General features: G+C 43.0%; 1 protein-coding gene across 1 annotated transcript in view; it reads right to left on the minus strand.

The window, feature by feature from the left end:
* Window positions 1–7,509: 7,509 nt before the first annotated feature.
* The window catches only part of SDE2 (spliceosome associated SDE2), a 28,198-nt gene continuing 13,187 nt past the window's right edge, over window positions 7,510–22,520 (minus strand). Inside the window, exons 4-7 of the mRNA XM_089685092.1 lie at window positions 20,223–20,392; window positions 13,897–14,005; window positions 8,973–9,372; window positions 7,510–7,918 (exon numbers count right to left, since the gene is read on the minus strand). Coding sequence (XP_089541218.1) covers window positions 7,709–7,918; window positions 8,973–9,372; window positions 13,897–14,005; window positions 20,223–20,392 — 889 coding nt within the window. The 3' untranslated portion in view covers window positions 7,510–7,708. The remainder of the gene's footprint in view (window positions 7,919–8,972; window positions 9,373–13,896; window positions 14,006–20,222; window positions 20,393–22,520) is intronic.

Here is a 22,520-nt window from a genome sequence, read left to right on the forward strand (position 1 = left end):
TTGGTCAGATCAAGAACACTCTCCAGGAGGTAGGTGTATGTGTGTCAAAGTCAACAATAAAGAGAAGACTTCACCAGAGTGAATAGAGAGGGTTCACCACAAGATATAAACCATTGGTGAGCCTCAAAAACAGGAAGGCCAGATTACAGTTTGCCAAACGACATCTAAAAAAGCCTTCACAGTTCTGGAACAACATCCTATGGACAGATGAGACCAAGATCAACTTGTACCAGAGTGATGGGAAGAGAAGAGTATGGAGAAGGAAAGGAACTGCTCATGATCATAAGCATACCACCTCATCAGTGAAGCATGGTGGTGGTAATGTCATGGTGTGGGTATGTATGGCTGCCAATGGAACTGGTTCTCTTGTATTTATTGATGATGTGACTGCTGACAAAAGCAGCAGGATGAATTGTGAAGTGTTTCGGGCAATATTATCTGCTCATATTCAGCCAAATGCTTCAGAACTCATTGGACGCCGCTTCACAGTGCAGATGGACAATTACCCAAAGCATACTGCAAAAGCAACCAAAGAGTTTTTTAAGGGAAAGAAGTGGAATGTTATGCAATGGCCAAGTCAATCACCTGACCTGAATCCGATTGAGCATGCATTTCACTTGCTGAAGACAAAACTGAAGAGAAAATGCCCCAAGAACAAGCAGGAACTGAAGACAGTTGCAGTAGAGGCCTGGCAGAGCATCACCAGGGATGAAACCCAGCGTCTGGTGATGTCTATGCATTCCAGACTTCAGGCTGTAATTGACTGCAAAGGATTTGCAACCAAGTATTAAAAAGTGAAAGTTTGATTTATGATTATTATTCTGTCCCATTACTTTTGGTTCCTTAACAAGTGGGAAGCACATATGCAAACTGTTGTAATTCCTACACCGTTCACCTGATTTGGAGGTAAATACCCTCAAATTAAAGCTGACAGTCTGCAGTTAAAGCGCATCTTGTTTCATTTCAAATCCATTATGGTGGTGTATAGAGCCAAAAATGTTAGAATTGTGTCGATGTCCCAATATTTATGGACCTGACTGTAAGTGTGTCTGTAGAAAAGCACCTGTGGTGTAATGTAACCTACCCATACACCTGATTTACTCAGTGTAACAATCTTTTTTATTTTACCCAAAGAAAAAAAAACAACTGAGCATTATATTGGGTTTGTGTGCACCAAAATTCATTAAAGTTTATGTTTGAAAAACTGCTGTGCAAATACTGTGCGTCATAAAAAATTGCAACACCCACCCATTTTATTCTCTAGGACCTCTTCTTAAAAATACACATTTGGGGGTGTCAAGTTATTTTCTTGCAAAAAAAAAAAAAAAAGATTTTTACATGTAGGAGAGAAGTGTCAGATTTGGCCTGGGTGGCAAGCAGTTAAATACATGTACTGCAAGCGATGGACATATTTGCTATAAGCTATGGTGTCAGCCAGATAACAATGACAAACCTATCTTACCTTTCTACATCGCTGGTCCCTATTTAGGTCCAGGCTTCTGCTGTCACTGTGAGCATACCCCCAGGGTGGTCTTCAGGGTCACGGAACCATAGGAATGGCTGTGCCCTAAATCTGTATGCACCATGTGGGTAACTACACTCATTGCACTTAGTGCCAAGGTGAGCACCCAAGCAGGATCTAGTGCCTAAAGAGACATTACAGGCAGGTCCGGGTATGTTTCTCAGGGTTTCACCTTCTAGCAGAAAGCAGCAAAGAGATGATTGAAAAATCCAAGATATGAGAGTTAATTGAAGAATCCAAATAATTGCTAGTAAAAAATTTTCATAAGGAAACAGAGGTCCATCACCTAAGGACACTGGCAAAAAACTGAGGTTCCACAGAGTGGGGTAGGGGTATGGGGTAAACCCAGGGGAATTGTCCAGCAAAGTTTTGCTATTGTCCAACCACCTGAAAGTATTTAATATTTATTACAGGTATTTATATAGCACCATCAATTTACACAGGGCTTTACTTATGTATTGTACATTCACATCAGCCCCCGCCCTCTAGGAGCTTACAATCTAAGGCCCCTAACTCACATTCCTTCATATACATATTAAGGCCAATTTAGACAGGATCCAATTAACCAATCAGCAGGTCTTTGGAGTGTGGGAGAAAACCTAAGCAGGCACAGGGAGAACATGCAAGCTCCAGGCGGATAGTTTCATGTTTGGGATTTGAACCGGTGACCCTAAAACTGCTGGGCAGAAGTGCTAACCACTTAGCCATGGTGCTGCCCATAATGTAGCAGCCTTATTTTATAACTATTTAGGAAGAAAATGTGCATATACAGGGAGTACCATCACACACACAAAAAAAAAAAAAGAGCCACATACATAAGGAAACAGTTATACAAGCCCAAAGGCATTTACAGTTCAGAGTTCCTGGGATCAGGAGTAACAGGCCATATACATCCCATCTATGACATATACCTATTGTAAGGCCACTCATACAGGAAATGATGAACGATGAGCCTGCAATACACAGAGTCTAGCACAAACTTTTATATTTGAAAACCTAGAATCAGTCCATCATGGGACCAAAAAAAAAACAAAAAAACAAAAAAAAAGGAAAATAACATGGAAAAACACTTCTCTTCTCAACTCACTGGAAGGGGAAGAAAAAGGGGGGGGGGGGGTGAAGGGGAGACGAGAGAGGACAGAGTGGGGGCCCACAGGTCATACCAGAGCTAGGGGTGGAAGGGCAGAGCAACACAGGGCCCTCCGCTCCATCTACCCCCCCCCCCCATACCATTTATACAGTTGGTAACAGCCTTATTATAACCCCAGGTATAGGAATATCCAGCCTGTGTCTTTAGCTGTACGATTAAGATACCCCAAATTTGCTCTCTTCAACTGAAAGACACAGGAAGCTTTTGCCTTTGGGATCTCCAAAGCAGTCCAATTGAGGAGGAAGGCAACACACAAATATCAGGGCCAAGAAAACTAGGGACTGCTTGCAGCTCAAAAAGCCACCTGAAGGATCTTATAACTGATGGATTCAGATGAGGCTGCAACATTTACCCAATAGAACTTAGAGAATGCAGGAATAGAAGACCATCTGGCACCATGCAAATTTGTAAAACAGTTGCTTAACCCTAAAAAGTACAATAAGTACTCACATCTAAAAGTGTGTGCCTTGACAGAAATAGAAAATTGAGACCATAAACCTGAATGATGGCCTGTCTCAACCACCTGGAAATATTGGAACCAGAAGCTGGGACAACCTTACCATCTAGGATGCCTTAAAAGGGAATCATTCTTTCTGAAAGAAACAGACTCACAACCTGAACCACATCCAAACAATGAAAGGGAAATTTTGTTTTGGTGAACTGGAGCCAGGGAGAGGGAAGAAAGAACAAAGTCCTGGTTGAGTTGAAAGGCAATTATCTTAGGCAAAAAAGAAGTCCTGGGCCTTTACACCACTTTGTTCATATGCAAAGCCAGAAAAGATTCTTTGCAGGACAGGGCCACCAAACACTCATCTTGCAGAGGAGATGGCTACACGGAATAACCGCTTGTAATTGACAGTAGAGAGGGGTCTTTAGTGGGCTCAAACAGTAATTTCAAAAGTGCAGCATGAACCAGACTCAGATCCCACAGACTTGCAGTGTAACAAACGGGGAGCTACATAGAGTCAAGGCCTGAAAGGCCAACGGTCTCTGAAACAAGATAGAAAGGACAGAAGCCTGACCTTTATTAGTGCTGAGAGCCAGACCCAGCTACAGGGAAGGAGAGGATTCATCTTCTAGGGTGAGAGCCCTAAGACTCACCAAGTGAAGTATGCCTCCCCTGCCCAATGAAAGACCTTGTGGGAAGTAACTTAGTATTTAGATTGTTCTTTTTCCATATTGACAGGATGTTGTCTTGTAGAGGTCAGGAGTGAAACTGGGCAAATAGGACTGTCTCAAGGAGGCTACCATCAGGCCTAAGACTTTCTAAAGTGGAAAGTCAGACTCTTTTGGACTCCTGTGTGTTACATCCTTGTGACTTCATGCAGGCCATAGACGGGTCGTATATCGACTGAATTTTCTTCCGCACGAAAAATAGGCCGATATTCACGCCGTTAGTGGGGTCAGCCCATCAGCCGTTTTTTTGGATCTTTTCGTTTACTTTTATTGGTCATGCTGGAAAATCCACGAAAAACGGCCATTTTTCGTGGACATTGGTGGTAGCACCGCTGCCAGCAACGACCGATATTTAGTTTAGCGGACGAAAATTCATCCGATAAACGATCCGTCTATGGCCAGCCTTAGGTATGTGTACTAACCAGAGAGCCATGGGGGAATAAGCCAGAAAGCCTACAGCAAACCAAGTTGAAAGCTACAGCCACTTGCTCTATGCGTTCTATATGTGAGGGATGAATTGTGATAAGATTCCTTTTCAGGGATTTTCAGCAGTCTGGCAGATAAAGTCCCAGGCAATAAAGAGTGTGATAAGAGTAGGACCTGTCAACAAGAGGTGTTCTAAAAATGGCTTACACCCACTTATTATCTGGGTCCTTAAAGACTGTTGCCATGTCCTCCCATGTTAAGGCAGGATAAGGTGGGACACTGTTAGATCAACTGTAGACATAGCATACTTTTGTTAAAAACGTCCCCCAATGGGCACAGGGGCTGGGGGAACAGTGTGTCAGGGCATTTCTAATATCTACAGAGGAAGAGTTGCAACAGCAGGTGCAAAAGGACCATTGTCACAGTCTTAGAGTTGCCCAAAACTGAAAACTGCACTGGTAGAAGCAACAGGCTGATCCTAAACATTTAGAGTGGTGTGCACCTCATCGATAAGAGCCAAAACTGTTTTTTTTAAATGGTGAGCAATAGCAGAAGATTGTGAATCCTCCAGGATAAGCTCATCTGGCAAAGCCTGGCCCAACTCAGAAGCCACTAAGGCTACACATAAATCAGATACAGACTCTGCAGGGGAATGTTCAGAAGCAGCCTGTGGGCTCTGCGGTTCGATCTAGCAAATACCGAAGTGATTGGTCCAAAAATTATTTTCTGACTAGTGAAAACTTCAGCCAAAACAGAAAAGGAACTAGCCACTCCCAGTGAGCTGAAGAGGACTCTGATGACAGAACAGACTCTACAAGCATAAGGAAGCATGATTCCAGTCTGCAGGATCAGTAGGTGTGCTGAAAGCATGAAATATAAGTGTGAAAAGTGTATAACACACAGTGAAATTTTGTAATCTGAAATTTCTAGCATCCGAACTCCAGCACTAGAAACGAGCAAACTCCTGCAAACTTTTTGCATCAATTAATGGCCAACACAGTACAAGACTAATGGAAGATACTTCCATGTCAAACTTACCCCCAGTTCACATGTATGCGGCCCGCGTTTTGCACGGTCACGATAGCCCATTCATTTGAATAGACTCCAGTGCCACGTAGGGAAGAAGTCCCTGCACTTCTTTGGAAAACGCAGCCTGCACGGGAACCTCGGTTCCCACTACAGTTGCATTTTCCAGTGCGGGCGGCGTGCCATTAGAACTAATGGCACCCGTCCGTGGGTCCGCATTTCTCTGTGCAGGTGGTGTGGCAGCACGGTTTTTCGTGCAGCCCCGCAGCGGCACCACCCACACAGATGTGAACCTAGAGTTAAAGGGCATCACTTTAACATACTTTAAAGATTACAGATACACTTTAACTATCAACCCGGCCATAGATGTTGCGGTTTTCTTTTCTGCAACCACGGATTTCCATGAACAGTCAGTGTTGATAGGGAAATCCTTCCTGTTGAGCCTATTGTGTTCTGCTATGGGGGGGGAGCCATCCCTGCTAGAAGAACACAGTTAACATTGCTAGCTGCTATAGCTACTGGCAATAATCGCATGACAGACTGGTTGTACCAAAGACGTACAACAAATTGGATACAATCAGCATGCCCATAGGCATTTAGAATCTTGGTCGGTACAGACTATCTATGGCTAGCTTTACACAATCTTATGACTGTTATGCAAGCCATAGACTGGTCGTATATTGGCCGAATTTTTGTCCACATGAAAAAAATTGGCTGATATTCACGCCGTTATTGGGGTCAGCCCGTCGGCCGTTTTTCGCGGATCTTCTCGTTTACTTTTATCGGTCATGCTGGAAAATCCACGAAAACCAGCCGTTTTTCGTGGACATTGGTAGCAGCATCGCTGCCAGCAACAACCGATTTTTCGTTTATTCGTAAAAATTCGGCCGATAAACAACCCGTCTATGGCCAGCCTTAGCAATGCTTAGGATAATGTAGCAACCAGACATATAGCCATCAGAATTCGAACAGCCAGCATCATCAACAAGCCCTGGTAATCCTAATGAGACAAAGCCCAAAGCACAGACTGCTAATAACCCCCTGATGTCTGTTTATCTGTATTAGGAACTTTTCAGCTCCTCTGTGATGATATACAGGTAAAATAGGATTGCAGCTGAGTGTTTGCACAGTGTAGGTAATGAACAGCAACAAACAAGAAACTGAGAAATGTATCACTTTCTGCTACTTAATCCAAATCAGTGATGATTAAGTAATTAACAGAAACCTCCACAAAATAAATCTGCATTGTCACCTTCTAGTCACTGAGCACATTACCCTGTAAGGCTAAATTCACACTTTGCATTGTGAAAACAGTTGTGCATTTTTTAACATGGATTACAGCATGCCTGTTGTGCACCCATTGCACGTTTCTAACGCAAGTCACTATACTCCATTTCCCTGCAGTTGTTGCATGTTCCTTCCTAAAAAAATGAAACTGAAAGATGTATAGTATACTGCACTTAAATACATTGAAAATTTGAACTAAATCAAATATAAATTTATTAGAGATACTGTGGTGCTTCTTAGGACATTAACGTTTCACAAGTTTAAAGTGGCACTATGGAAAAAATAAATAGGAGGAAGAGGAAGGAAAGAAATGGTAACTCACTTTGTGGAAAAAAATATACACAGCATATACAACTGCTATACATAAACTATATTGTAGTTCAGTGTCAAAATTCAATGCAATATGGAAAACTGGAGACATGCTGTATTACATTGGTGTACAAACACTCCTCCAAAAATGTAATTTCTTGCTTGTGTGATTGGCTCATTGATTTTCCCAGAGCTGTGCACCGAGATGCAAGTTAGATTTTAGTCATCCTCTGCAACGAAAATGTTGTATTTGGGGAGAGGCTCCCTGAGGGTTAGTTACTTCTAAAGGGAGGCAGACACTGCAACTTTTCTCATCAAAACAGAGTGCAGCAGGTGATTATAATCACTCCTATTCAGAATCAATCTGCATAAGACATAGTCAAACAAACAGCTATTTCTAAAGCAGATAGGAATCTGCAAAAAAAAAGGTTAAAATCTTTGCAATGTACATTGATCATGCAGATGCAATTTTTTTTTTCCTTCCAACAAAAGTGGAGTTACTCTAAATTAATGAAAGGTCCTCTCTATATACCAATTCATGAACTAGGAGAGCCATACAGGGACAGATTCCCTTGCCCCAAATAAAATTAGAAAAAAAATTGCCAAAACTATGTAAATGAAAATGTACAAAGTTTATTTAAAACAAATGTAGATAATGACTTTGTTCATACATAATGACTTGCTGACCACAACAATGACTGGTTCCTGAAGCCCTGTAAGCCCAGGTGCACCACCTCCTGCTGTGGCAACAAATCTGTGTCCCATTGTCCCCAGCTTTCTTCAGCCCAAATCACAGAGACCTCCTTAATGCTTTATTTTTTCTTTGCTTTGGTTGGTTTGGCAAAGAGAGCCGGGTCTATCTGATCTTTGGAAAGTGCACGCACCGAGAAGAGTCTGGCTGCACGCTCTTGTAATGTCCCGCCGCACTTCAGACCCAGAGCCATCAGTTCCGTTTTCAACTTGTCAAAACCCAGAGCCTCCAGCTGCACAGCAGAGGAGAATGACATGAGGTCAAAGGCGGCCTAAAAGAAAAGAAAAAAAAAAAAAAAAAAAGGAAAATTACTGTCAAGTAACATTAACATATTCTCTGTCTCCAGAGTGGATCTGTCAGGCTATAATTACAAACATGAAACAGTAACCGGCTTAGACTCCCTAAGGTTGAGTAAATTCTGTGAAACCAAATTGTGTACTGCGTTCTGTTTTTTGGACACGTTCCCGCCTTCCCTTAATTCGAGATTCAATGCTCTAGAGATGAGAGGCATGATACCCTATAGAAAATATTATGAGAAAGACTTAATGAAAGAATCCTGTGCAGTCTGAAACATGGGAGTATGCTTTTTACCTGTGCAGGCTCTGATGCTGCCATCCTGCTTCACTTTCTTTTAAGTTACTGACTTGGGACAAACGAATGACACAAGTCTGATGTTATTTGCTGTGTACTTATTCCAGGTCGCTATTGTGAACCTTTTTTTTTTTTTTTTTTTTTATTGTATAGCATTGACTGTGTTGATATTGTAAAATTACAAACACACACCTGTGAAACATTGTAAATGCCTACTTTCTGCATGCACTGCTATACAACACTCTGACAAATGGTCCGGAAACATCCGTTGGGAAATCAACACTTCGCGGGGTGGCAATCTCCTGGGTCCCCCCCACAGCTCTTGCCGGTTCCTCCTGGTGACCTCAGTTTATTACTATCTCCTGCAAGCCTAAGTATTCCTAACACCCAGCATGTTCAGTTTACTGTCAGCTCCAAGTTATCTTAGGAGCAACCAGTTTATCCCACAGTGCAATACAAACATTTCAACATCTTCAGAAATGTCCCCTATACATTATGAAATTATAGCCTATAATGTATCTAAGCAGTCACTTGTTCAACTTCCTGATGGTAAGGTACATGTCCAAGTTTAATGACGTTTTCCCCAAGGGTCCCACAAGTGGCAGGTTCACTTTAAAGTGGAACTCTAGGCATTTAAACGCAAAACTTTGCTGGGAAGGTAATTGTTCTCTACCAGTTTGTTTCTCACTAATAGTACTGAAGAAAACTTCCAGCACTATCACGCGTTTACTTACCATGCCAAAAGACTCCTTTGGTGGGTTAGGGGTGAAGGTTGGTTTCTCAAGTTCTGGCAGAGCCTCTGAAAGTTCTGTCTGCCCTTTGTCTATGGCCTCTTCGAAAAGTTCTGTCTGGCCATGTTTAGAGACTGGTTGTCCATTGTCTGCAGCCTCTTCAACAATTTCTGTCTGGTCAGAATCAGAAGCTAACTGTTCATGGCCTGTGGCCTCTTCATCAAGATTGATGTGGTTGCTCGGCTTTGTGAATATCAAGGGGGATGAGGAACACTGTGCCTGATCATCAGAATCACTCTCAGAGCTGTGCAGTCTCTGCTCTGCACTGTGACAAGATGCCGATGTGCTGGGTGACTCTGAGTCACTGTCAGAGCTTGAAACCTCCATCCCTTCCATTCCAGTCCTGAAATCAAAACAAAAATGTTTTACTTCATACACAATGCTGAGAAGACTTGAGTTTTATACAGAAAGTCACAGCCTTTGGGAGCTGAATTTTATGATCAATCTGAATTTAAGTTTTGTAAACAATACAGAAAAAAAAGCATTCACACAAACAATAACATTGGAGGGATATAAAACTAGACAAACAGAAAACACAAAAAAAAAAAAAAAAAAAATAATACAATACAGAATAAGGGAAGGGGAAGAAAATAAGACAGGCAAGTAGGGCAAAAAGCAATCAAAAACTGAAATAAGCTGGTGCTAAGTATCGTCCATAACAAAATCTAAGGCACATTGCAGGTAGCCTGGTTAAACAATATGGACAGGCCCCCAAAGGGTACAAAGACACCGCCCCGTCAGTGGTCCACCCCCCCCCCTTCCCCCATCCCTCCAGCAAACCAGCGCCCAGGAAAGGAGAAAAGAAAACGAAAAAAAAAAAGGGAGGGAAGGAAGGGAAGAGGAAGAAAAAGAAAGAGAAGAATAGACCCGCCTGAGGAAAGGCGCCCAGTGGGACAACAAACCTGTAAGGACCAGAAGGGGAGAAAAAAAGATAACTCGTTCAAGCAGCCAAGAGAGCCTGGAGTGCAGAGGACTCCCTATACATATTCCAGGAGAGCCAGGTCTGACGACAGCGTTCAGAAGTGCCCAATTCCAGAGCCAAGAGCAACTCCATACGTTCAATATGATCCATCTCCTCAACCCATTCCAGAAGGGTCGGGACAGAGCTAAGTCTCCAATGGCAAAGTATAACCAGCCTTTGATACGCGTTTGATACTTTTGAAAGAGCCTTACAAGATAGAAAGCAGAACAACTTGAGGCGTATTGGATACCATCTGGTCCATAACTGCAGAATAGACTCGGAAAACAAGATCCCAAAATGCATGAATAGGGGGCATTCCCACCAGACATGGAGAAGAGAGCCGGGGGCAGCCAGACAGCGCCAACAGAGATCAGAGGTGGAAGGGAAAATCCTGTGGAGTAGGGTAGGACATCTATACCACCAAGTGAGCAACTTGAAATTGGTCTCCTGCGCTTTGCTGGTCAGAGACAAACGGTGGGTAAGAGTAAAGGATTTCAGCCAGTCCTCATCCGAGATCTGGGTATCAAGGGCCCCAGCCCACTTAGAGGCATATGGTAGAAGATGCAGCTTCCGAGGACCCCAAATAAACTTCAGAAAAGCAGTTTGCAACCTGCTGAAAAAGGGCCAAGGGATGGCAATAGGCAGAGTCTGGACCAAATAAAGAAAGCGGGGGGGGAACATCCATTTTCAATATATTGATCCGGCCGAACCAATTCTGGAGATCCTGTAATGTGTGTTGAAGTAGAGGAGTAGAATTTTCAGAAAATATGTGAATGATTAGTAGGAATTTTAATACCCAGGTATTAGAGAGCCAGAGCAAAGCTTGAAAGGAAAGTTATCCCCCAGCTCTCGTAGCCGAAGAGGTGACATAGAAACATTAGGAATCTCAGACTTCGTCAGGTTGACCTTGAAATTGCTAAACTCTCTGTACCGTTGGAATTTCGATAAAATAGAAGACAGAGACACATGAGGATTAGAGACATAATGCAGGAGATCAGGGAGCTGAATTTTACACTAAAAACTGTAAAATATGTCACTAATTTACTGCCAGTATTGAGATTTTCATCAGCTAAATGGTAGGAATAGAAGTATTCACACCCCAAGTTATACACAGCAGACAGGATTTCTTAGAATTCTGTGCAGACACCAGCTCCCTCCAGTGGCTGCATCTGTGTTATTCAGGGGTGTGGAAATTGAGAAAAACTACTTGTCCAGGGACTAAATCAGTGTCCCAAATGACAATATACTTGTCCTGATTAAAAACAAATTTAACCAAAACTGTATTTAAATCTGCTTAAGGCTACGTTCACACTAGCTCTGTCAGCAGGCAACAGACAGGTGTTTGCAGAATTTTCAGAGGCGTTTGGAAAGCGTTAACGCTTCCCACATTGCAGCACACAGTGCTGTTCACACGGAAGCGTTAGCGTCGCGGCAAAATGGACGTCTCTGGTCGAGTCAGGAAGAGTTGAAGCCTCCCATTCAAGTCTATGGTGCCGCTCCGCAAACGCTTTGCGGTTGCGACATTTTTGCGGAGCGTTAACACCATTTAAACTTCATTATAGGCGTTTGTGGTGCATTTTTAACGCTTGGCAAACGCCTACCAACCTCCGCAAAACCGTGCAAAGGGAGTTTTTGGAGCAGCGGTAAACACGCTTCACAAAACGCCTGTCAAGCGCTATAGGGGCGTTTGGCAAGAGTTAAAAATAAAGTCAAGTGTGAACGAGCCCTTAAAGTAATGTCTGGGGCTTTTAAAAACAAAAGGGGCTTTATGGCGACTTAAATGTTTAATATTTTTAACATTGCACTGTTTATCTCCTCCCCCCCCTCCCTGCCTCCAGCCCCGCCCCCCGGGGTCTAGCAGGGAGAGGAGAGACCTTGCAGTGTAATGAGCACCGATTGGCTGCTCGTCAGGAAAGGGGAGTGTCCGACTTATCCTTTATCCATTTCACTGCCAGAGCTGTTTTCGCGTTATTCGCACACGTTTAAAAAAAATTTGTTTTAGGCCTTAAGATTACACAAACCCCCAAATCATGAAATATTTTCTGAAATCAGAGATCCTACAGAACAAAATAGCGGTAGTTCCCATTTTTTATGTCACACGAAATTAATCACAAAGGTTTCAGTAAAAAAAATACACTTAATTTTAGGGCACAAAAAGCAATAAGTTATCCAATTTTTTTGTAAAATATAAAAAGACGAGGTTGCAGCGAGTAAATAGATATCCAACATGTCAAACCTTAAATTTGCATGCCCTTGTGAAACGGCAACAAACTTTAGTACCCTATATTTTCTACAGGCAACACTTTTAAAGCCCCTTATAGGTCATTAGTATAGTGTTACAGAGGAGGTCTGGTGCTAGAATTATAGCTCTCATTCTGGCATGCGCGGCGATATGTAACATGTGTATTGCAATCCACGTTTTCATGTGTAGTGTAGGTGCCCAAGCATGTGCTTTTACGTTTGTGCATGTGTACATATGTGGGGGGCCTTGAAAAATTTGGGGGTGTTATATGCTTGAGTGTGACTTCCATTAAAAAAAAAAATAAATTAAATTTTTTTTTTTAAAAAAAAACCACATACGGGACAAAGTCCCCTATGTGATGATTTTTGGTGACAGGTTCTCTTATTTGAGACATGAATGCATGTCTCCCCTGTACTGCACTTAATGTAATGCGGTGCACATCGCACCGCATTACATTCTTTCCTGGCCTCAATGACCGGGAATCTGTCGAACGGGGACCTGGAAGTGACGTCCCATCATCTCCGGGTCAGAAGGGGAGGGAAGCTCCCCTATACCACATCCCGCAGCACCCACTGAACCAGTCTTGGGCCCGTAGATGGGCAAGCGGAGCCCGGGACATATAGTGGTAAAGAGGCTGACAGTGTGGGCTTCTCCCTCCTCTCTAGCCGACGGAGAGTCAGGCCCGCAGATGGGCAAGTGCAGCCCAGAAAACCTCAAGCCGGGGACGCAGAGAGGCTGGCACTGTGTGAAAGCAATCAGGGGCAGCGCTGCCGCCGATTGCTTCACCTGACAGGTGAGCCCGCTGCTTGCCCACAGCAGGGCTAAAAGGCCAAAAAAAAAAAATACCTACCCAGCACTACATGTCCTGGGCGTTGGGCGTTAGGAATTGCACATCCCTGTTGTTACACAAACACATAGATATTTCACACTATGGAAGGGTCTGGCTTCTATAGATTCTGGCCCTGTTCCAACCACCTTTGCAATTGTGAAAGTTCTTTCTTCTTCTGTTGCATTTTACATAAAATAAAAAACAACAAAATCATGGGGGAAGTGGGATTCTCTAGAGAGAAGCAGGTGTGCAGATCTAGGAACTCAAGCTTTGCAGGTTCAGAGAAGTGTAGGAATATTACCCATATAACCTGTGGATGATTGCATTCTATCTATGGTCCTTGGAGTCTAATGGATTCAGAGAAGTGGAAAAACACCATCTGTATGATTAAATGATAGCTGGAGCAGTTAGAGGTCCTCTTTACTGAGACATCTGGGGTTTATTAGACCCCAGATGTCTACTCTGCCTTTAGAAGAATCTGATCAAATCAAGACTGGTTTGATCAGATTCTTACACAAGACTTGTTGCTACAGATTTCTTATACCATAGAGATTATTGGGGGTATTCTGGTCCTCCATCTTTGGTAAGCTGCCGGCTTCAGTCCCAGCTCCGTTGGACGGGAGAGCTTGGAAACGGACCAAAAAGTGACAGTACTGCCGTTGCATGTAAAACCAATCCAACAGCTAATTAGCCGCTAAGAGCACTTTCACATATTGCATTATAAAAATTATACTTGGATAATGCCTGTAGCTGCAGGCATCAACCCCAGGTTAACCACTGAAAGTCCATGACATGGTACAATGTCCTGTGGGTGGGAAGTGATCACTGGGCTTACCATAGAAATTTCTGCTTGGATTTTCCTTTGCCACCTGGGGACTCTTTCCTACGTTTGCAACAGTCACTTGACTCTGGAGAAACCACTGTACTCGAAGAAGCTTGCAGACCTAGCTTAAAAAAAAAAAAATCATCAGTCCAATATATACACTGCTCAAAGAAATTTAAGGAACACTTTGAAAACACAACAGGTCTCAATGGGGAAAAAATATTATGCTGGGTATCTATATTGATATGGACGGGGTAATGTGTTAGGGATGTAAGGATGCCCCATCGTTTAATGGAAATTAAAATTATCAACCTACAGAGGACCGAATTCAAAGACACCATGAAAACCAAATTGAAATTTCATTGCAATTCAAAATGGTACTCAGTTTGTATGGCCCCACGTGCTTGTATGCATGCCTGACAATATCAGGGCATGCTCCTGAGACGACAGACTAGGACATCACTGAGCTCCTGGACAATCTGAGATGCAACCTGGCGGCGTCGGATGGACCAAAAAATGATATCCCAGAGGTGTTCTATTGGATTTAGGTCAGGCGAGTGTGGGGGTCATTCAATGGTATCAATTCCTTCATTCTCCAGGAACTGCCTGCATACTCTCGCCACATGAGGCCAGGAATTGTCGTGCACCAGGAGGAACCCAGGACCCACATCACCAGCGTAGGGTCTGATAATGGGTCCAAGGATTTCATCTGGATACCTAATGGCAGTCAGGGTGCCATGGTCTAGCCTGTAGAGGTCTGTGCATCCCTCCATGTATATGCCTCCCCAGACCATCACTGACCCACCACCATCCCACAGCCATAACATTCTCCACGGCTTCTCCAGACCCTTTCACGTCTGTCACATGTGCTCTAGAGTGAACCTGCTCTCATCTGTGAAAAGCACAGGGTGCCAGTGGTGGACCTGCCAATTCTGGTGTTCAATGGCAAATGCCAATCGAGCTCTATGGTGCCAGGCAGTGAGCACAGGGTCCACTAGAGGATGTCGGGTCCTCAGGCCACCCTCATGAAGTTGATTTCTGATTGTTTTGTCAGAGACATTCACACCAGTGGCCTGATGAAGGTCATTTTGTAGGGCTCTGGCAGTGCTCATCCTGTTTCTCCTTGCACAAAGGAGCAGATACCGATCCTACTGATGGGTTAAGGACCTTCTACGGCCCTGTCCAGCTCTCCTAGAGTAACTGCCTGTCTCCTGGAATCTCCTTCATGCTCTTGAGACTGTGCTGGGAGACACAGCAAACCTTCTGGCAATGGCACGTATTGATGTGCCATCCTGGAGGAGTAGACTGCCTGTGCAACCTCTGTAGGGTCCAGGTATCGCCTCATGCTACCAGTAGTGACACTGACCATAGCCAAATGCAAAGCTAGTGAAAAACAGTCAGAAAAGAGGAGTGGGGAAAAACCTGTCAGTGGCCTCCACCTGTAAAACTATTCCAGTTTTGGGGGTCATCTCATTGTTGCCCATCTAGTGCACCTGTTAATTTCATTAACACCAAAGCAGCTGAAACCGATTAACAACCCCCTCTGCTACTTAACTGACCAGATCAATATCCCAGGAGTTTAACTGACTTGATGCTATACTCTGCTCAAAAAAATTAAAGGAACACTTTTTAATCAGTGTATATTCAGCTACAACTGCAGAAAAACTATGCACTACAAAGGGTTACAAATTTTGCAGTTTAAATTTTTTTTACCAAGCTTTTAGAAACCTTCATAAAGCAAAGAATGTAATGTCTGTGAGCTGCTAAGAATCAATGTACATTAAAGCATAATTTCACCTAAAGGCTTGTTTGTATCCCTCACCCCCCCCCCCCCCCCTCCACTGCCACATTTGGCAGTTTTTTGGAGTGGCGCGGGTACCTGTCAAAACCAGGTACCCGTTCCCACTTCCGGTCAGATCACCACAGCGACATATGGCCCCTCCTCCTTCCCCTGCAGCCTTGTTGGACACAGCATAGGTCCCCAAAGACTGCGGGACAATTCACAAAGCTCAGCATGGCTTGCATATGCACAGTAGGGAACTGGCTATGAAGCTGATTGAAGAACTTGCTCGGTGAGGATATCGCTGGATCCCTGGACAGGTAAGTGTCCTTATATTAAAAAGTCAGTAGCTGCAGTATTAGTAGCTGCTGATAATTTTTTGGGAGACTGGAGCTCCTCTTTAAAAAAAAAAAAAAAGGAGTGTACACGCATCAGCATAAATTTATATTCACCCACCTACAGTGCCTTGAAAAAGTATTCATACCCCTTTAAATTTTTCACATTTTGTCATGTTACAACCAAAAACATAAATTTATTTTATATGATAGACCAACACAAAGTGGCACATAATTGTGAAGTGGAAGGATAAATGGTTTTATTTTTTTTTACAAATAAATATGTGAAAAGTGTGGTGTGAATTTGTATTCAGCCCCCTGGAGTCAATACTTTGTAGAACCACCTTTCACTGCAATTCCAGCTGCAAGTCTTTTAGGGTATGTCTCTACCAGCTTTGCACATCTAGAGTGTGAAATTTTTGCTTATTCTTCTTTGCAAAATAGCTCAAGCTCTGTCAGATTGGATGGAGAGCGTCTGAACAGAAATTTTCTTTCCACAGATTCTCAACTGGATTCAGATCTGGACTTTGACTGGGTCATTATAACACATGAATATTCTTTGATCTAAACTATTCCATTGTAGCTCTGGCTGTATGTTTCGGGTCGTTTTCCTGCTGGAAGGTGAACCTCCAGACCAGTCTTGAGTCCTTTGCAGACTTGAACAGGTTTTCTTCTAAGATTGCCCTGTATTTGGCTCCATCCATCTTCCCATTAACTCTTACTGGCTTCCCTGTCCCTGAAGAAAAGCATCCCCACAATATGATGCCACCACCATATTTCAGTGATGTGCATTGTTCGTTTTCCGCCACACATAGTATTCAGCTTTTAGGCCAAAAAGTTCTTTTGGTCTCATCTGACCAGAGCACCTTCTTACACGTTTGCAGTTTGTGAGAAGCTATGTGGGGAAAACAGCAAAAAACAGGACCTCTTATGGCTCTCTTAACAAAGGCTTTCTTCTTGCCATTCTTCCATAAAGGCCAGATTTGTGGAATGCACAACTAATAGTTGTCCTGTGGACAGATTCTCCCACCTGAGCTGTGGATCTCTGCAGCTCCTCCAGAGTTACCATGGGCCTCTTGGCTGCTTCTCTGATTACTGCTCTCCCGGACTGTCAGTTTAGGTGGACGGCCATGTCTTGGTAGTTCTGCATTTGTGCCACTCTCTTTCCATTTTCGGATGATGGATTGAACAGTGCTCCATGAGATGTTCAAAGCTTGGGTTTTTTTTTTTGTTTTTTTTATAACCTAACCCTGCTTTTCTTTTTTTTTTTAAATTCCCTAACATGCAGTTCCGGGTGTCAGGCAAGAAGGTTTTTTATACATTTAGCCCTGGTGCAGGCAAGCAGCAGGGTTTATAGCCAACGGTCAGCTCTCGTAAAAGCAATCCAAGCAGCTCCAGGGAGTGTGGGGGGGGGGGGGTGCACATCCCCTCCTGTTGCCTTCTGCACTTCTGCAGTCCGTCCGGGCGTCTGTGGAACCCCCCCTCCTGCTTAGCAGAGGCATGCTCCGGTCCAGTCCCACCCCCCATGCTGCCCGTTAGCTGACAGTGCCGCTAGTCAGAGCCAGGTGTTCTCCATGTCCAGCAGCTCTCTATAAGAACACAATCAGGACCGGGCAGCCATACAGAGAACATCTGGCTCTGGCTGGCGGCATTCTCCACTAATGGGCAGGGAGGGAGGCATAACTGGACCAGCGGAAGGTGGGCCTTTTTTTTTTTTTTTTTTTTTTTCTAATAGAAATATATTAATTTTAGATTTTTATTTATATTCTTATTGTTGTGGTCATTATCTGAATACAGTTATCTGCAGAATATGTTTTTTATTCATTTATATACCTTATTTTATTTTTAATTTTGTATTTTATTTTTTTAATTATCTTGTTTATTATTGACTTATCTGCAGATTATTTTGTATATTAAAATTATTTTTATAAAATAAATTTTTATTTATATTTTCATTTAATTTGATATTTTAATTATGTTCTATTTATAGTTATTGTAATCTGATTGTTATCTGCAGATATACATTTATTATTTTATTTACTTTTTTTTTATATATATTATTTTTGTTGGTGATATTACCAGATTATTATTATGTGCAGATTATATATCTTTCATTTTATTTATTTGTGTTATAATTCAGTTGTTAACTGCAACCTTGTACTGTCCCAAGTTCCATCCACTGGGAGGGGGCCTGTCCAATCCAGGACACCTGGACAACCAGCCAGCGCTTCTGCTGACTGATCATAGAGGTGGACAAAGACCAGCACCACTCTGTCTCTATGATTTAGGAAACAGGAAGCATATATCACTTTCCCTGATGGAAATGGCACCATTTTTAAAAATGAAACACATTTGATCACACCGATCTTGGTGTGATCAAATGCTTTTCAGGGCAGAACAGGGATTTGATGTCTTTATGACCCCAGATCTCTCCATAAAGAGTACATATCACTGCCAGAAGAGATGTATACATTGCTTGTGACAGTAATAAAAGCAATTTGAAAAAAATTAAAGTGACAGTGTCAAAATATATAAACGTTAAAGCACCCCTGCCCCCCCCCCCCAGTGCTCACGCACAATAATGAATGCATGCATGCAAACAACGATTGTCACACACCTGAGGTATCACCATGCACATCAGATCATGGGCAGTAATTCTAGCACCAGACCTCCTGCGTAAAGCTAAAGTGGTAACCTGTAAAAGCTTTTAACCGCCTCCCGCCCGCCATATAGTACAATGACAGGCACAAGGCGGTTCTCTCGTTCTGGGAGGACGCCATATGATATCCTCCCATTCTCACCGCGCATGAACGGCTCCAGGAGCGAGCAGCAATCGGTGGTGCGCTGTGTCCCTTGGACACAGCTGATTACCGATCCAGGGAAAGAACCGAAGATGTCTGCTCGGTCATGTGATCAGCTGTGTTCAATCACAGCTGATCACATGTAAACAGGGAAATGCCGGTTATCTGCATTTCTCTCCTCACGAGCTGTCACGCTGACAGCTTGAGAGGAGAGCCAGTAATTGGCATTCCTCAGAGGGGACATCTACACTGATCATCAGAGCACTAATGATTAGTGTGCCCTGATGATCAGTGTAGCTCCAGCAGTGCCACCTGCCAGTGCCCATCTGAGCTGCCTTTCAGTGTCACGCATCAGTGCCGCCTATCAGTGTGCATCAGTGCCACCTATCAGTGCCATATATGAGTGCTGCCTTTCAGTGCCCATCAGTGATGCCTGTCAATGCCCCTCAGTGCCACCTACCAGTGCCTCCTCATCAGTGCAGCCTATCAGTGCCCATCACTACAGCCTCATTAGCGCACATCAGTGGAGAAAAATCACTTTACAAAATTTTATAACAAAAACTAAGAAAAAAACTTTTTTCCAAAATTTTCAGTGGTTTTTGGTTTAAGAAAAAATGAAAAACCCAGAGGTGATTAAATACCACCAAAATAAAGCTCTGTCACAAAAAAATTATAAAAATTTCATATGGGTACAGTGTTGCATGACCGCACAATTGTCATTCAAAGTGTGACAGCGCTGAAAGCTGGAATTTGGCCTGGGTAGGAAGGGGGTATAAGTGTCCTTAGGCTAGTGATTAAAGCATCACCTATGGATAGTAAAATTTACACCATTTGTTGCTATTGCATGGGCAATTTTAAAGCATGACATGTTTGGTATCTATTTACTTGGCCTAACATCTTTTATATTTTACCAAATTATGTATTGTATTATTTTGCGTTAAAATGACAGTGCACAGGGGCAGACTGACCATTTGGAAACTCTGACACTGCCCAAGGGCCCGGGGTCTGTAGGGGGCCCCATGAGATGCCGCTGGTACCTTTTTCATAGGCTTTTTTGAGTTTGTGCAAGGACACAGGGGCCCCATGGTCCCCTATTGCTCGGGGGCCCCATGAGTTGTCAGTCCGCCCCTGGCTGTGCAAATGCCGTTTGACTTAAAAAAAATTTAGCAAAACCCACCAATTCTTTAGGGCTTCTGCGTTAAAAAAATGTTTGGGAGTTCTAAGAAATTTTCAGCGAATTGTTATTTTTGTTTTTTTATCAGGGCAAGTAGATTGTCATAAGGGACAAGTAGATTGGGACCTTGATTAAGTCCCTTGGACAAGTAGTTCCACACCCCTGTAAACAGTATACATTTTCTTTTTTTTTTTTAATTATTAAGGAGGTGTTTGTACTTTCCAGAAAGCAGCCACTAAAACACTCACCTTTGATGACAGAGTCCTCCAGCCTCTCAGACATGTCACTGCGCTGTTGGTGATACTCTGGGTCAGTGAAGTAGTGTTTTGGCTCTTCAAGCTTCCGTTTTAGTCTTTCCAGGCGCCTCTGTTCCTTCTCTGCTTCACGCTCTGCTTGTTTCTTGATCCATTCAGCCATGCTATTGAGAAAAGACCAAAAAAAGAGGACTTCTAAAAACTTGGCATCTAGAGAGACAGTCCCCACTTTCTCATTCTTTGCCTTGAGTAACTGTATAGTCTCCACAGGACAAACAGGGGTTAGACAAAAAAAATGGAAGCACTACATGATTTGCAATTTGAAAGTGACAACATGTTTCACGTTGAAAGCAAAAGTGATGTAACATTCTTTTGCTTCCACTGTGTGATGAGACACCTAGCTAACATGTGGGAAGTCTCACTTTCATCATTCACTGCGTGCACTGCTAGTAATATGGGGTCATGTCAGAGCTTACTGAGCTTCAAAAAAATGCAAACTGTTGGTGCATCTGAAGTCAATTTATTTGCCGTGTCACAGTATCAAAGGTTATGAAGGAATATACGGTATCCTGGAAAACGTCATCTAATGCCCATAAGCACACTTGACATGGTCCACTGACAGACAAAAAGGACATTGCGCAGGATTGTGACCCGACTAATACAACTGCTGTAAAAGTGAGTGCAGAGCTCAATATTAATCTCATGCAGGTGGAGACTACGCTCTGACCCTAACTGTATACGATGTTGCCCCGAGCTTTTCGGGTACTGCACAGCAGTAACTGCCTGCAAATCTGTAATTTATGCCATTGATTGAAATGGATCCTATAGCATATTCTAGAACATATCCAGCTTTCTGAAAACCATAATGATGCATTCACAGGACTCTAGGGTTCTGTTCACAAGTTTGATAAGATCTAGTGTCTCTGGATATTCTTGCCAGGTATATCTCAAAGCATGATGTATGCGTTTTGTATGCTAAAAACCTATGGACCTCTTCTTTTGTAAACAGAAGTTGCCTGATAGTCATGCTGAGCTTCTCACTTTAATACCCAGAATCACTGACCCAGAACAAATATGCAAGCAGAGATTGAAAGTAGTACTGAACCCTCAGCAATTTTAGTTAGCACACTAGGAACAATAAAATAAGTATTCCCCAGTAAACAATGTTACAATTTCCATCCCAGCACTTGCAGTTCACAACTTTCAATGCTGCTGCTGGCTCTATCAGTGCTGCTTCCCTGAACTTCTGGTCTTTATAGGAAGAAATTAACAGTGGACAATTTAGAAAGCATTAGGATGGTATAAAGTGAGCGCTCCTAACCAAGCAGCTAGCACTAGAGGTAATCACAGTGTACCCGTAAACAACAGAATAGTAATAACAAAGTGCAGCGCTGAGAAATGAGTGTAAAAAGCAAATAGTCCGTGGTTATTAGCTAATATAAATATATAGTCCCAAGAAAAAGCTGATGAAGACCAGGAAGCAATGGAAAGAGTGCGCACTCACCGGACGCGCATGGAAAATGCGCATAAATGAATAACTCCTGGAATCCTAGAGTAGATGGAGAGGGTGAATTCCAATATGTGGATCAGTCAGCCTGGGAAGATATATCAGAGATCCGGAGGTCCCCTTAAGGTAGGTATGATTATCAGCCAGACTCCAAAAGCTCCGTCCCTCTGGTGGTGATAGGTGAGTACTACAGGGATCCTGCAAATGGATTTAGCTCCCAATGGGAACCAAGAAACAGGTGCCCATAGTGTAGTATTTTAAAATATGTTTATTCAATGTAACTCAAATAACAGGCAGGGTAGTAAGGCTGTGTACAGTACATAAATAAAGCAGAGTACGCAGCAATGGTACTCACCCTGAGTTAAAATGGCCGCGGGGCTGTCTCGTGGCTCCGGGCAGAAGATGACGTCATGCTCTGTCGGTTCCTCCGAAGGCCTTTCGTGCCCAAGCACATCATCAGAGGGGATACCAACCAGAGCATGACAGACGTCCATCTGATTTATTCTGAATCGCGGCATTCGCGCATGCGCAGTGCGGCGCCGCCATTTTGCCGAAGTCTATGGAGTGCGCATGCGCGACTCCATAGACGCCATTTTGCCATAGGTTAAAAAGCATATGCAGTTCCTGATAAAAACGGTTGTTACTAACATTAAGTGGTACAACCAAAACCTTATAAAATTACATTAGGGGTCAAATAGAGATGAGGATTACAAACTAATACTCAATATAATAGATGGGTAAAGTATCAGACCCAAAAAATTCTATTTAATATCCAAATAATAATC

Source organism: Staurois parvus, unplaced genomic scaffold, assembly GCF_062004578.1.
Source record: "Staurois parvus isolate SC_StPar_1 unplaced genomic scaffold, SC_StPar_1.0 ptg000362l, whole genome shotgun sequence".
Lineage (NCBI taxonomy): Eukaryota > Metazoa > Chordata > Amphibia > Anura > Ranidae > Staurois > Staurois parvus.